This window comes from Salvelinus alpinus, chromosome 20 (genome assembly GCF_045679555.1).
Source record: "Salvelinus alpinus chromosome 20, SLU_Salpinus.1, whole genome shotgun sequence".
Taxonomy (NCBI): Eukaryota; Metazoa; Chordata; class Actinopteri; order Salmoniformes; family Salmonidae; genus Salvelinus; species Salvelinus alpinus.
This window is the reverse complement of record NC_092105.1, coordinates 42,439,736-42,456,344: the sequence shown is the minus strand read 5'-3', so window position 1 is coordinate 42,456,344 and position 16,609 is coordinate 42,439,736. Positions and strand designations below refer to the sequence as shown.

General features: G+C 39.8%; 3 protein-coding genes across 6 annotated transcripts in view; 2 read left to right on the top strand and 1 right to left on the bottom strand.

The window, feature by feature from the left end:
* LOC139546939 (cytohesin-interacting protein-like) overlaps positions 1–16,609 on the bottom strand; it is a 142,727-nt gene that overhangs the window by 100,029 nt on the left and 26,089 nt on the right. The window lies entirely within an intron of this gene.
* On the top strand, positions 1,440–10,663 carry LOC139546941 (uncharacterized protein C7orf57 homolog). 4 transcript variants are annotated; one of them, XM_071355931.1, is made up of 9 exons: positions 1,475–1,628; positions 1,841–1,893; positions 2,147–2,323; positions 2,974–3,082; positions 3,661–3,757; positions 4,340–4,419; positions 6,772–6,810; positions 9,680–9,780; positions 10,158–10,663. In XM_071355931.1, exons 2-9 carry the CDS (start codon positions 1,857–1,859, stop codon positions 10,169–10,171), a joined length of 654 nt encoding a protein of 217 aa, XP_071212032.1. In that variant the 5' UTR covers positions 1,475–1,628; positions 1,841–1,856; the 3' UTR covers positions 10,172–10,663. The 4 variants fall into 4 exon arrangements, with proteins under 4 accessions (XP_071212034.1, XP_071212032.1, XP_071212031.1 ...); XM_071355930.1 differs by having other exon boundaries at positions 2,147–2,332; XM_071355933.1 differs by lacking the exon at positions 6,772–6,810 and having other exon boundaries at positions 1,440–1,628.
* LOC139546940 (uridine phosphorylase 2-like) lies at positions 11,479–14,347 on the top strand. The gene is made up of 8 exons (XM_071355929.1): positions 11,479–11,611; positions 11,732–11,806; positions 11,916–12,051; positions 12,154–12,312; positions 13,015–13,129; positions 13,239–13,448; positions 13,624–13,770; positions 13,933–14,347. Exons 2-8 carry the CDS (start codon positions 11,748–11,750, stop codon positions 14,073–14,075), a joined length of 969 nt encoding a protein of 322 aa, XP_071212030.1. The 5' UTR covers positions 11,479–11,611; positions 11,732–11,747; the 3' UTR covers positions 14,076–14,347.

The following is a 16,609-nucleotide window of genomic DNA, read 5'->3' as shown; positions in this document are numbered from 1 at the left end:
CAACCGGATACCAACATGTTCTGTGGAGAAAAAAAGTGATTGAGTTCCAATATTTGCATAATCGTTGTGATTGGAGGATAGCTGTGAGGGTGATTGAGTCAGGTTTAAATTCTCTGTTCTCTTCGGGCACATTAATGATATGATGTTCATATTTGAAGATGTCAGAAAGGCCAGTCTGTTTGGCACATGACATGGAGTACACGGAATGGATTAACTAAAGAGACTGGTACTCAGACTAGCGCAGCACAGCTTCCAGAAAAACTGTTGCTTTCAAACTAGGGATTTCGTGGTTAATTGGGGTAAAACAGTAATTCTGCTCAGAGATTATGCATGTATGAACTACACATTGACACATCCAGCCCAAAGCGGGATGTTTAGAATACACTTAGTAGTCGCCAAAGTTCTGGAGCAGGTCTGTAATTAAATCTGATGTCAACCAGATGTCATCAAACAGACACCAACTCACATCAACAAAACGCTCCAATCCATTAATATGGAACAATATCACAACAAACCTTCTCTCTCTCTCTTTCTCTCTCTCTCACACACACACACACACACACACACACACACACACACACACACACACACACACACACACACACACACACACACACACACACACACACACACACACACACACACACACACACACACACACACACACACACACACACACACACAACACACACACACACACGTGATTGACTATAGGATATACATAAGGTTATCCTTGAAAGCTGAGGACCCAATGCAAAGTGCACATTGGATTCATGTGATACAGATCGCCTAAATGTATCTCATTATAATGACTTAGTATCTCCTTATTATGACTTATTATCTCATAATTATGACTCACATATCTCATAATAATGACTTACTATCTCATAGTTATGACTATCTAGCTCATAATGATTAATTACTATCTCATAATAATGACTTACTATCTCACAAATATGACTTGCATATCTCATAAAAAGGACTTACATATCTCATAATTAGGACATACTATCTCATAATAATGACTTACTATCTTATAACCTGTAGTCAGATTTTCTTTTTTTGGTGGCAGGAACGAGCTTCCATAGAGATGGGAGGAAAGATGTTGTTTTCATTTTCTGCATTGCAAGCCCATTCATGGAAAATGTGCCTAATGTTTTAAGACTAGGCATAATAGAGGTCTAATTACAAGGTATTCAAATAATAAAGCAGAAGATAAAATATTGTTATTATTTTTAAATATATATATTTTGAACATATTTTTTAAACTATACTGTGGGTTATGGATAGGCTACAATAAGTAGCAAATAAAGGGTTTGGTGGATTATTCATAATTTAAATATCTTTATTTTTATTTAATAAACAGTCAAAAACTAAATATAGATATCATCTCTGATTCAAATGAATTTCACATAATTTCTGTTTTTAAACCCATTAACGAAAAAGGTTATTGAACACATCCCTAAAAAAAGTAATGCTCCAGCCCTGTTTCCATGGTAACAAAACTCTCGGCACAGTCAGACGTTTGTTTTGTCACTCCCTGCAAGTTAGCTCGAAATCCATACTCGGGTTTTCTCCGCACTATTTTTGCTGGTGTCCAGATTTGCAACCGCAGTATAGCTGGAAATGTAAGTAATGTTTTGGAATGATGCTTCAACATCACATTAACTTACTAGCTACCTACACTACACTTACATCCATGTACTAAAACGAACATGTATAGCTAGTTGCTAACGCTAGCTGGCAACGCCTTATTGCTAAGCTAACGTCCTTACCGAGCTAGCAATTTGACCAGCAGTGTACGCTAGGATGACAATGTACTGCGTTCTTTTTTCAACAGAAAGACAACAGTAGATATGAACACTGACACAGATCGCCGACAAAACGACCATGGCAAGTACAATTGGTCTTCAAATGTGCAAAGCTGACTAGCTAGCTAACGTAGCTAACCGCCGTTAGCTGTGAAGGCCTAGCTAATATCTCTGAATATTACTCTTGGCTAGCTAGCTAACGTTACACCTCTAATTCTAACAAGAATCTAAGATGTAACGTTACCAGGTGAAGGTGCTAGCTAGTTGAAGTAGCTAACGAACTAGCTACAACTTGAAGCAAAGCCTTTATAATTGTGTGTGTTTTTTTATTTTAGGCGTTGGCAATGGTGATGGTGATGATGATTCAACAAAAGCTGCCCCGACCTCGCAGATTCCTGGGATGTCTGACGATGCTAACAATGGTCATGAGGAGAGGACTAAAGGACGCCGTACGGGAGTCAATGAGTCCGATTCTGCTTATACTAAACTGGCTAAACAAGGAGGACAGAGGGGTAAAAACGGTATTCTGTTTGACCTAGAAATAACAAAGATTATTATCTCCCCTTTCATCTGTGGAAATGAAGTAAGTTATAGCTAGCTATCTGTCTAGCTCATAGACTGTAAAAAAGTGCAGCTAGGTAAAATGACACACCCATCCAGTTTGGAAGGATGGCCTGGCGAGACACTTTAAAAACATTTTTTTATCGTTAACTAGCAAATAGCTAGTATTCTAAACTGGGTGGTTCGAGCCCTGAATTCTGATTGGCTGACAGCCGTGGTATATCAGACAGTATACCACGGGTATGACAAAACATATTTATTTTTACTGCTATAAATACGTTGGTAAGCAGTTTATAATAACAATAAGGCAACTCGGGGGTTTGTGGTATATGGTCAATATACCACAGCTAAGGGTATGGACTCTGCAACGCAGAGTCCCTAAGGTATGCAATGACTGACATGACAAGAGGAAAACTGATGATGCGCTACCCAATTTCAAAATGACGGCTTGTGCATTCTACTATTACAACTTTAAAGAGTAAGTTGCCGGACTGATTTCCTTTAAACCCCCCCCTTTGCTGATCCCTGGGGCACACCCCACAGTTTGGGAACCACTGTAGTGTACAACATTGATAACCAAGTTCTTTTCATTCATTTACAGGTTTATTGTGGCACGAGGAGACCAATTTGGACACCAAACCTAATTCTGCGTCATCTTACAAAGCTCCAAATTGGTTCTCTGGATCTCCAAAAGCTCAAGAGCAAGCAAGGTAAAGCCAAAAAGGCAAATTAAGATGAGAATAATGACGGTTACTCTGGATTAAAAAAGAATATATTTGTGAAGTTAGTTTGTTAGTAATTTATGGCTACTTAGCCAGGCCAAGATGGATTGTGTGCATTGATCATCCAAATTTCATATTTGTTTGAGGTTATATGGTTGATGTACCCTATTGTAAAACAGGGGTGTGTTCAGTTTGTTAAACGTTTTGCTACATTGCGTGGCGGTTTGTACTGAATGACACGTTTCCGCCAAACAGTGCGCACCGTTCTTCAACAGCATTTGTATGTTTGCTCCCGTTTGGTGGGTGTGGTGGGGTGTGGGCTGATCAATATGGGCGTGGTTACCATTTGACATCGCAAAACTCATGCAGAGCACTGTATGCACATTCACCCTCTGGGCCACTGTTATCAAAACATCCTTCAACTAGTCCTTCAGAACATCCGCCGCCTCTGACGCATCAAACATTGCACACTATTGAGTCCTGCTGATTGCAGCCCAGTTATACAGGCTAAGGCTATTATTAGTATAATGGGTTATTTGACATTTGTAAATTTGTCTTTCTTCCAGCCCAACTGAGAGCTTTCAAAACTACATGTCAACTAATGCTCCCTTTGGGAGTGATAATAAGTCAACTTGGGAAAGGGACTTTGATGACAAAGAGAAGGTGAATGGAGAAATCCTTGCAATTTCACTTCTGATGATGCGCTACCCAGCAAATGTAACAATATTTCCCCATTCATATCATATTGGGCTACTATAAATTGAGTTAATAGTTAATTCTGAAGTCTTCGAAGTCCAGTATGCAGACAGACCTGTTTAGATTATTTTGGACATTGACTTCCCTTTTGACAGCATTATATCACCTGCCTAGTATCATGAAAAGCTACATGTTTTTGACTCAGTACAAATATTAGCTAACAATGGATAGAGTTCTCAGACTCGACACCTACCGTATCTAGTGAACTTATAACCAACCACTATACCACCATCTTTGGCTATGTCCCCATTTGATGCTGAAATGTATTTGATTAGCATCAAATTGTCACTAGCGTTTACCATATTTGAATTATTCTATATTTATCAGATTCCTCTCTTGCAGTTGCAGTGATAGAGAATAAAATGACCTAGTATGTCCAATAGAAGCTGATGTTGCCAACTGAAATAGGGGGTTTCACCTCGTGTTCAACCCTGACGTGATTCCAGATGATAAGTGACTATTCAAGACACTTTTTGTTTTTGCTGTCAGATCTCTCCCAACAGCCAGATGGAGAACTTGTCCTTAGCATCAGGAAAGAATGAAGATGCAGCAGGCAATTTCAAGAAAACGTGAGTGACCCCATTGAAATATTTACACCATATATCCACAAGATGGCAATGTTATACTTTTTCATTCACACCACAGCAGAGTGCAGCTCCAGACAGCTTGGGTACCTTTACAAGATGTAACTCTTTGTTATAGGCTCAAAGATTCAGTCATATATATATATTGTACAAAAATATATACTGTACAAAAATATAAACGCTACAATTTAAACGGTTTTAATGAGTTACAGTTCATATAAGGAAATCAGTCAATTGAAATAAATAAATTAGGCCCTAATCTATGGATTTCACATGACTGGGCACGGGTGCAACCATGGGTGGGCCTAAGAGGGCATGGGCCTACCCACTGTGGAGCCATTCTCAGCCAATCAGAATGAGTTTTTCCCCACAAAAGGGCTTTATTACAGACAGAAATGCTCCTCAGTTTCATCAGCTGTCTGGGTGGCTGGTCTCAGATGATCCCGCAGTGGAAGAGATGTGGAGGTCCTGGGCTGGCGTGGTTACACGTGGTCTGTAGTTGTGAGGCCGGTTGGACGTACTGCCAAATTCTCTAAAATGACTTTGGAGGTGGCTTATGGTAGAGAAATTAACATTAAATTCTCTGGCAACAGCTCTGGTGGACATTCCTGCAGTCAATTGCACGCTCCTTCAAAACTTGAGATGTGTGGCATTGTGTTGTTATGACAAAACTGCACATTTTAGAGTGGCCTTTTATTGTTCCCAGTACAAGGTGACCCTGTGTAATGATTATGCTGTTTAATCAGCTTCTTGATATGCCACACCTGTCAGGTGGATGGATTATTTTGGCAAAAAAGAAATGTTCACAAACAGGGATGGTCTGCAAATTTGTCAACAACATTTGAGAGAGAACAGCTTTTTGTGTGTATGGAAAATGTATGTGATCTTTTATTTCAGCTCATGAAACATGGGACCAACACTATACATGTTGCGTTTATATTTTTGTTCAGTGTATTTACATTCAAATAGTTCATGTCAAATAGAAATAGAGGTCAAACACACATGACTTCACTATGTAATTCCTATTGATTGTTAATGATATGGGATTCTTTGTACTGTAAGAATACAAATAATTATAAAGTACTGTTTTGTAATGTGAAAAAAAAAAACTGGTAACAGCATTTCTGTGTTCATTCAAAAACAAAATGTGACAAAGTGTTTGAAGTAATATGGGGAAAATATATAATTTGTTGCCGCTTACCGGTTTTGATAGAACAGAGGCCAGCTCTTAGGCCTATACAGGATGAACATAGTTTGTTTCTAACTTTTAAAATGTAAGTCTCGTCTAAGCTGCATATCGCCACAAAATAGTGTACTCAATTACTGCACACATTATGATAGAACTATGATTAGTTTTTCGTACATAAAATGGCCTTAAATATACAAATACTAAATCCATTTTTTTTTTTTTATTGATATGGAAACACTGTGTGACAACGGTAACTACAAAAATCATAAATGTTGGTTTCTAATATAAATTAGGTATTTGAATTATAATTATTGTTTTTATTCATTCACACTCTCTGAAATTGTTATCTTGAAAAAATAATTCACTCTGGCCATATTTTTACTAATGATATTGTACATTTATTAAAGCAGTATTGTACTGTATTATCCATGCGTATATAAAAACATTGTTTGGCCATATTTTATCTTTACAAAAAATTTGTTAAAATCATATCACTCATGCCAAAATTACTTAAAAATGACAGAAAATGCAATTTTCACTGTCTTTTGCCTATGACTTCCAGGGCCCTCCCACTTGTTTACATTTGGCAACAAATGCATTTGATCCGTTTCATAAGAACAAATACTTGGAAAATTTGATTTAATGTTTATCACCCGAGATTGAGTTTCCATTTTTTTTATTGAAGGAGATGTGTACACACAGTTTTATGAGAACAATTTGTGGGGCATTTCAGTAGCAGCTAGCTATTTCTGCCTTTGCGGCTAGTTCAAACTCTGAAATTTCCGACTTGCTAACTAGTTGTAGTTCTACAAGTGCTGCGTTCAACCAGTTAGCAAGTCAGAAATTTCAGAGTTTCCTTATTCCTACTAGCATGTGATCTGGAGAGGAGTTGCATGTCATGTGACTTCACCAAAGGACATCATTGGCTAGTGTAAGCCCCCCCCCCCCTTTTGTTAAGTTCAATGGTGTTTGTATTTCTTCATTCATGGAAGCAAGTGGATGAAGAGAAATGGTATGTTGCCACATGGCAACATTTTATGCATTAAATGTGAAACGTAGATTGCAATGTGAAAAGTAGGGTCATTTACCAAGCGCAACAGTTTATGAGTGTTAATTAAATCTACACTCTTGGTGTATTTGTGTTTCAGCCCAGCAGCCCCGCTACCAATTGATGGGGCTGAAGAAATGTAACTATTTTAACATTTACAGACCGCTTTGGTTGCAATTCAATGGCATCATCAATATAGTTTTAAAAATGTTTGAAGCCATATATTGTTAACAAAGGCATTTGTTTAAAAACAATGGATTAAAACAACATTCAATTTTGAGTTATGAAGGGACCGTTTTACTCACAAGCTCACGAGGCAAGTTATGCTATACAATTTTCTTTTTACATTATTCAAGAATCGATAGGTATTGGCCTCATATCATTCATTTTGGTGACCAAAATAGGGCGCAAATATCCCAGATTGCACCTTTGTCTCTCCAGAAGCTTGCAGATTCAATGTGCTGACAATATTTGTTGTGGTAGTCTTGAACCTGGCCTCCCTAGTTCTCATGCAATATAGCGCTGCCCAAAACTCCTGCCCCATACTTTTTTAGAATGGATAAGGCCGATGTGATGTGGCCAAGGAATAGAGTTAGTTAAAGGGCTCGTCTTTCTATTTGTCCCATTATGGCGTCTGTAACAGCACAGGCAGCGCCATTGAGGCCATCTCCATTTTGAAGTAGTCAGTTCTTCTTTTGTGTTTGAAAAAAGCACAAAGCTAATAATGGTGATTTACCACCACCTGCATTGCTGGCGACCTGAACCAAATCTTCTCATTGATCTATTGTGGCACCAGATGGCGATGACATTTACAAACCATAGTTAAACCAACTTGAAGAAGTAGACAATAGTGATGCATGGGTCAGCTGTTTGTTCACCCGGACCCACCTGCAATTCCTAATAACCCATCCGCAACCGCCCGACTATATGTGTTAAAGTGAAAATCTGGGACCCTAACCCGCAAATAGGCTGATAGAAAATGTGATGTACAGTCAGTGACGACGGAACCATTTTTTTGACGGGGTGCCGGATTTCTTTTTTTCAGCCTATTTTTGATATGTTTCTGCTTTTCAACTTGTCTATAATTGGATACATGCAGCTTTTCTTCAGTCATTACTGCCCTAGAAGATTAAATAAACCCTGAAATAATATCATCAATGTGATTTATGACATCAATGTAACAAATCAATGAATTCAATCTAGTTGACGTCGGTTAAGTTCCCCTTTTATCTCTGCTCTCGTGCAGCAGACTTTTAGGAACTGGAAGAAAATGAATAATATTTTTTTTTTTAAAGGATAGGCTTTCCGTGCAAAATTTCCAAATGACATAATTTTGAAATTAAAAGCAGTGAAAACAACCCAACATGTTTCTGATACGATTTAAGTTTGTCTCGGATGCATATTTTATGTGGTTGGAATACTATGAGTTTTTATGACGCTGATAAAGATGGCACCTTTACAGACGTTCCCTAACCGCGCATTCATTATTTCAAGATGCTGAAAGAAAGAAATCATTTTTCTCTACTCCTGTTCCAGAGTCCAAATGTACATTTGGTGTATCACTTTACAGCAATAAGTGCTAAATTCTGGAGGAGTTTATATTATATTAGGCTAAGTGAGAGCTCATAGACCTACAGTCAGTTTTCAGTTAGGTTACAATTCCATTTAACCCATCTGGCTACAATTCCCTTGAGGTGCCATATTTGAAGTCCCCGTCTTTTGACTCTCGAATTTGTCTAACGCATCACAGTCATCACACACAACGTAGTCGGCACTGCTATCATCCTCTTTTACCACTTCACCAAATCTTTCCCAAACATTGCTTTTCTGGCCCTCCCTTCTCTTTATTTTCAACTCTCCATTTTGCAGCTTTTTTTTTTACTTATTGAATTAAACTCCAACATTGTCCTTTTTGCCTCAGCGGACCGGCGTAAAAAAAATCTCCCAAGTTCCCAAAAGCGTTTGCCGATTGGCATGTATGTGGCGGGCGTACAGTTAGGCGCTAAAGCTTAGGCTTACCCACTAATGGCAGATAAAAAATAATGTAACAAAAACCTCAATGTAGCCTATAGACATGAATTGCAGAATAAATATATTTCGGGATTTCTAATGCATTGTTTTCTCTTTATTCAACCCGCCACCTACCCGCCCTTCAGGGGACTGCGATTATGAATCACCGCCCTACGGATAAAACAAATGGGACTGCGGGTTATGAGTCACTAGTAGACAATGCTCTAAACATTATCTGATCGCTCCCAGCCCATAGGAATCCCCACCCAGTTAACTACTTCAACATGGTGGAAGATCTTAATGGCAATGTTCATGCAAAAATGGGTCCTCTAACACTATGGGCCAATGCCAGACTTGCCTGTCTGCAAATAATACTGATGAAAGAAAACAGATGTCCTCACAAACCGTTCAGCTCAGTTAGCTATATGAACCAATACATCAACAAACAGATCGCTAGCTTCAAATAGTGTGATGACATGACCTCCCCTGACTTTGTTTTTGCTACCAATGTGGTCTTTACTCTACAATGCAAGTCACAGTGCAAATGTTGTTTTTTACATTTGCCACCTGTCAGTGACCTGTGACATTGACCTGTCAAACATAGGCCTACAGAGATGTCCCTTTTAAGCGTACAGCGTTATGTCAGAGATGGCTACGTCTACACAGTCAATAAATTATTAGAACCATAATGAATAAAAGGACATTTTAAAATGTGAAGATATTGTTGACCCATTTTGTAGAGTACAAAAACATGTATTAGTTCAACTGTATCTGTTAGAGGTAAGTGTTTTCAGGGTCCAAATTCAGTGTTTGCTGTTAGTGTACTCCCCCCTCACCATATCAATCAGCTGACAGATTCTCCCACTTTTTTTATGGTTGTTATGAACCCTCCACTAGCTTTAAATGTTCAAGAGCTCAATGTTTTGTTTTCCGCATTTTATTTAGGCCCCATTTTTTCCCACCACTGTGTTTTAAATGCTTGCCTTTTGGTCTTGCAGATCTCAGAAATCTCAGAATTCGACCCCTGTCAACATGTCTACGCTCTTGAGCTTTGGCTATTTAGAGGACCAGAAAGGGGCACCAAATATGCATTCATCAAGTAAGTAGCTGTTCGTGACAGTGGGTTGATGTTGGAACTTCAAGTTCATTTGAATTCAATTGGCAATTTGGCTCATTGCTCAGAAGCACATGCCCCATAGACTAATAAAATATTGAATGTATATAAAGTCATATAGATTTATTTTACAATAAATCATGTATAGATCTACATAATGTATAGATCTACAGAAAGGACACCGAAGTAGAGTTGCAAAATTTCAATGGATGTTTCTGTTCAGACAAGATGATATGCCTGTTGATAAATCAGTCGGGGAAATCCTGACTTGCATTGTTATCCGTGATCATGGGGTGGGACTGCAAATCAAAATGTGTGGGGGGAAAACACCCACACAAATTAACTTGTGTGTATTCCTGCAGGTTCCAAGGAGTAGAAAGGAGCAAAGGCAGTGACGCACGACTGACTCCTCAATGTTCTCCTCCACAACGTTCCTTCACCAGGTTTTGCCTGTTCACAACCGCTCATAGATCAATTAAAGCAGTTCATTTTGGTTCAAGTCAGAGTTAAGGCCCTCTTGTCATGCTACGTGTTTATGCTTGTCCCAAGAAGTATACACAACTGCAAAACTTGATTCTGTTAGATTGCCCTCACAGACCCGCTCTGTTCTGTGCCTGAAGTTGCTAATGAACTGCATTTTCACTGTAACACTAATAACAGCTAATGTACTAGCCTGAGCTATGCTCTTGTTTGTCTGTTGTAGTTTGGGGATTGATGGTTTACTTTTAAAAGGTGTCTATGGCTTAGAAGGGCTCCTCTAAAAATGCCTGCTGTTTTGAAGTGTTATCTTTTTTTTTTTTGTGCCTCGTTATGATTACTATAAAGATTTGTTTGAAAGAAAATAAATGTGTTGTGCATGGAAACATTGGATGTGTTCTCGCTCTCTTTGTGTGCTTAATGAAGCTCAATGAAGCACTCATTACCATTTGAAATGGTATCTAGACATGTGTTAGTTGAAGTGTGATTCGTAGCTAGATTGTTCCAGAAACCTGAGATCTCTATGACTTTACTTACATAATTGTTCTTTCCTCTTTTCCACTGTCGTCATAGTAGAAATTGTGTTCTACCGACGTAATTGACACAGGATACAAAGTGAATATTCAATATCATCGGACATGTTTCTCCCCGTAATGATTAAACAAGTTGCCTAAGTTAAATAAAAGGTTATATTTAAAGATTTTTAAAAAATTAAAAAATGACTAGGATATGTGGCATATCTAAAACAACCGGTTAAGGTAATATGTTTTGATGATACACACACAGTCAAATATTTGTGCACACTCAATTGGTTTGGAATCTGAACGTCATGAGATGCCCGGGATTCGGTGACAATTACGTAACAGTCTAGCTCGTGTTTGAAAACTTGCCAGGACAGCGATTTTGTTTATGTAACATCATTCATCATGTTTTGAGAATGGTTGAATGCACCTGGCAATCAGAACATTGACTTGGCTTTTTACTATTTCACTAAATTTCAATTGCATGGCCCTTGTACAGTATTTTTCAGTATATATATATATATATATACTGTTTCGAGTCATGACTTTGGATCTGGGCCAAGTATTTGGAAAGTTTGTCTGTCAAAGTTAGCGTTTGTTTGAGATCACTTAACGTTTCAGTGGGAGAGACCAGACCAATGACTGGACCAGACAGTCACTACCCTTCCCTCCCCAACCAATCACTCCATAGAGAAGTCACAGGTCAAAGTTATATCAGCCCAAGAGGCAGAGACAGGCAAAGAGTATTTGGGAACTGCTACACAGCACAACAGAGAATATTACCCTTTGAATTCAGAAGAACCTTTCTAGCCTGAAAGGTATGTTTTGCACTTGTGGCTGTAGTAATATTGTGGCTATAAATATTGTGTTTATAATATATTGTGTTATAATTCAATAGTTGATAGTAATTATAAATGTTTTCTTCATATTTCTTTTAGTATACAGTGAACAACTATGTCACCTATTTTACTGAACGGTATAGGGACTGTCAATGACCATTCTGAATATATCGAGTGAGTATATGTATTTTACTTTGAGGTTTTATTATACTACTGGTTATTGTCCTGCACTAAAGAACCTTCTGTTATGCAATTGTCATGTGCTCTCCCATATCAATTACAGACCCGAGGTCCCTTTCAAGAACCCCCAGATCCATGTTAAGAACCCCCACTTGGATACAATGGAAGAGGACATTCTCTATCACTTCAACCTGGGGACCAAGACCCACAACCTACCTGAAATGTTTGGAGACATCAAGGTTTGTGAAAGTTACCCAGACCAAATAGTTGCAATACCTGATTTATGAAAGCTTGTCTCATAGACGGAGGAATACAACGGCCTTTCTATCTCCCCCATGAAGTTTGTGTGCGTCGGCGGCAGTGCCAATCGGATGAAGTCCTTTGCCCAGTTCATTCACCAGGAGCTGGCCTTGCCCGGAAACATGGATGACGTCACCGATATCTGTGAGGGAACCGACCGCTACTCCATGTACAAAGTGGGACCTGTACTTTCTATCAGTGTAAGTATTGCACGATGGATACATCTCCCTCACACAAGATGATGATCTGACTTGACTTTCGATAGCCTGTATAAGACTTTAAAACTTGGAAGTGAAGATTCTTTATGTGGTGACTGACACCTGAAATGGTGTTCTATTATTTTCAGATGTTTGTCCAGTTTGGTGTGTTGCTGTATCTTCTAATAATAATGTATTGGATATATATAGCGCTTTTCCACCTCGATGCTCACCTCTACCAACACCATTGTATGGTACATATCTGGGTGATGCACAGCAGTCATTTTTTGTGCCAGAACGGAATTGAAAGTCTATTCCGCGTTGGTTCAAAGGAATGTTATTGAAATGACGTGGAAACAACGTTGATTGAACCAGTGTGTGCCCAGTGGGAAGAGTGCCTGGCGACCTGAGTTGCTTCCCGCTGCGCAGCTGTATCACGGTGTCGCCGGCAAAAGCTAATGTGGCCAAATGTTTTCCTCCAAGTAAGGTAGTAGCCTTCATGGAAAAATAATTGTTCATTTGGTAACCGTCTGGATGTCACCGTGATACAGTCTACTCGATAGGGAGAGCATGCACGACAAGTCGGTGTTTCACAACACCAGGACGTAGTGTCCTTCGCCACCCCACCTGCCGAGCACTGCTTTCCTGCAGTTCTGTTAACCTTAGTCAGTAAAGATTGTTAACCTCACCCCACTGTTTCTGCAGCATGGTATGGGCATCCCTTCCATCTCCATTATGCTCCATGAGCTCATCAAGCTGCTGCATCATGCCCGCTGCATCGACTTCATCCTCTTTCGCATTGGCACTTCCGGTGGAGTCGGTAAGAGCATACTGTCCCCCTTCCATTCTTCTTTCAAATGTTGATACACATTTAATACATGTTTATCTAGTTGAGTGCCACAGCTCTCTAAATCATGTCACCATTACAGGTCTGGCACCAGGAACAGTAGTGGTCACAGACAAGGCGGTGGACTGCTTCTTCCGTGCCCAGTTTGAGCAGGTGGTTCTAGGTAAGGTGATCACAAGGAGCACAGAGCTTGACGTGGGTGTCTCCAAGGAGCTGCTGCAGTGCTCCTCCGAGTTAGAGGACGTGCCCACCATCATCGGCAACACCATGTGCACCAGTGACTTCTATGAAGGTAACCACATCACGTAACTCACCTCTGTACACTCTGCTACACAAAAGCCCTAAGTTAAAGCTACAGTCTGCAAGTTTTGTTGTATTTCTGTCTCTTTAATTTAGGATGTACATTCCCAATGTTGCCTACTAGCCTTCTGGTCTTACCCAGTCTGTTTTCTGTTGTGGTCCACCAGGCCAGGGTCGGCTGGATGGAGCTCTCTGCTCCTTCTCCACTGAGGACAAGCTGGAGTACCTGAGGAAAGCCTATAACACGGGAGTCAGGAATATTGAGATGGAGTCCACCGTCTTCGCAGCCATGTGTCGTGCCTGTGGCATCAAAGGTATTATTCCAAATAAATTACAGTCCCACTGTCTCCAATGCCACTAACTTTGACAGAGAGAACCTGTAATCAAATTTTAATTTTAATTTTAAACCTTTTTAACAATGTTTTTTTTTTACATTGTTTTGATATTTCTAACAGATTTCACTTTTTTCACCACAGCTGCAGTCGTATGCGTGACTTTGTTGAACCGTTTCGATGGGGACCAGATCGCCACCCCTCATGATGTGCTGGTGGAGTACCAACAGAGACCTCAGGTTCTGGTGGCCCACTTCATCAAGAAACGCCTGGGCCTCGTCGTCTAAGCTCCCTCCGATCACCTCTGCTGCCCTTGGAGTGTAAATAGCTACAGTCCCAACTGATATGTGGATATATGTATATAGACAAGTTGATATGTGATCAGATATTATTTAAAAAGAGTTCTAAGAGTACATGAAAATACATTTTGCAGATTTGTTTAAACGAAGCTCAAATGCTCTTATGCAATTGTGTGGTATTTGTGTATATTTGTATGGTATTATATATTGTGTGACTTTGAGTACTTTGACTGTGTAGATGAAATCGTTTTTCTGTGTTACTACTGGATGACATTAAATCCTGTGACTTAAAATGAATCAAATATTTAAACAAAGAAGCACTGTAATTGAATCAAATGACTCATGCAGGAGTTAGGCACTGGTGTAGCTGGGATATATTTAGAAATGGAAATACATCTGACTTCATTGTACCTTTGCGGCCTAGACCAGCCTGCACTGACACGTAGTACAATCAGCATATTGTCACAATATCCATGGATGTTACACAGTCAAATGAGCAAATATATACAGCTAAACATACATGAAAGGTTTGTCATGACAGGCAAGTTTTATCTAAAGTCACAGTGGCATAAAACACAGAAATTCTGTGTTCAATGAAGTATCAGATGTTGATGAATAGCAGAGGGAGGCATATGAGGAAATACTGCAAGGAATAAGTTCAAAGTTGAGACAACATCGTCTGAATTGACAATCACAGAAATAGCCCAAATAAGAAATACTGACAACTCTGTGGACAAATATCACTTATCTACAATGGGGAGAACAAGTATTTGATACACTGCCGATTTTGCAGGTTTTCCTACTTACAAAGCATGTAGAGGTCTGTAATTTTTATCATAGGTACACTTCAACTGTGAGAGACGGAATCTAAAAAATAAAAAAAAATCCAGAAAATCACATTGTATGATTTTTAATCAATTAATTTGCATTTTATTGCATGACATAAGTATTTGATCACCTACCAACCAGTAAGAATTCCGGCTCTCACAGACCTGTTAGTTTTTCTTTAAGAAGCCCTCCTGTTCTCCACTCATTACCTGTATTAACTGCACCTGTTTGAACTCGTTACCTGTATAAAAGACACCTGTCCACACAATCAATCAAACAGACTCAAACCTCTCCACAATGGCCAAGACCTGAGAGCTGTGTAAGGACATCAGGGCTACAATTGTAGACCTCCACAAGGCTGGGATGGGCTACAGGACAATAGGCAAGCAGCTTGGTGAGAAGGCAACAACAGTTGCCGCAATTATTAGAAAATGGAAGAAGTTCAAGATGACGGTCAATCACCCTCGGTCTGGGGCTCCATGCAAGATCTCACCTCGTGGGGCATCAATGATCATGAGGAAGGTGAGGGATCAGCCCAGAACTACACGGCAGGACCTGGTCAATGACCTGAAGAGAGCTGGGACCACAGTCTCAAAGAAAACCATTAGTAACACACTACGCCGTCATGGATTAAAATCCTGCAGCGCACGCAAGGTCCCCGCTGCTCAAGCCAGCGCATGTCCAGGCCCGTCTGAAGTTTGCCAGTGACCATCTGGATGATCCAGAGGAGGAATGGGAGAAGGTCATGTGGTCTGATGAGACAAAAATAGAGCTTTTTGGTCTAAACTCCACTCGTCGTGTTTGGAGGAAGAAGGATGAGTACAACCCCAAGAACACCATCCCAACCGTGAAGCATGGAGGTGGAAACATCATTCTTTGGGGATGCTTTTCTGCAAAGGGGACAGGATGACTGCACCGTATTGAGGGGAGGATGGATGGGGCCATGTATCGCGAGATCTTGGCTAACAACCTCCTTCCCTCAGTAAGAGCATTGAAGATGGGTCGTGGCTGGGTCTTCCAGCATGACAACGACCCGAAACACACAGCCAGGGCAACTAAGGAGTAAGAAGCATCTCAAGGTCCTGGAGTGGCCTAGCCAGTCTCCAGACCTGAACCCAATAGAAAATCTTTGGAGGGAGCTGAAAGTCCGTATTGCCCAGCGACAGCCCCGAAACCTGAAGGATCTGGAGAAGGTCTGTATGGAGGAGTGGGCCAAAATCCCTGCTGCAGTGTGTGCAAACCTGGTCAAGAACTACAGGAAACGTATGATCTCTGTAATTGCAAACAAAGGTTTCTGTACCAAATATTAAGTTCTGCTTTTCTGATGTATCAAATACTTATGTCATGCAATAAAATGCAAATGAATTACTTAAAAATCATACAATGTGATTTTCTGGATTTTTGTTTTAGATTCCGTCTCTCACAGTTGAAGTGTACCTATGATAAAAATTACAGACCTCTACATGCTTTGTAAGTAGGAAAACCTGCAAAATCGGCAGTGTATCAAATACTTGTTCTCCCCACTGTATATTACCTGTACCTGCAGCCAGGTTTCCAAGTTGCGTAAAAAGCTATTCAACTTCATATCAATGCAAATATGCTCTCTCACTGGCCTGGGAAAATGCTATTTATATTATGACTTATTCTGGACAACTGGTTAGCGGTTTTGATTGAATAGGGCTAAACAGTCTTTG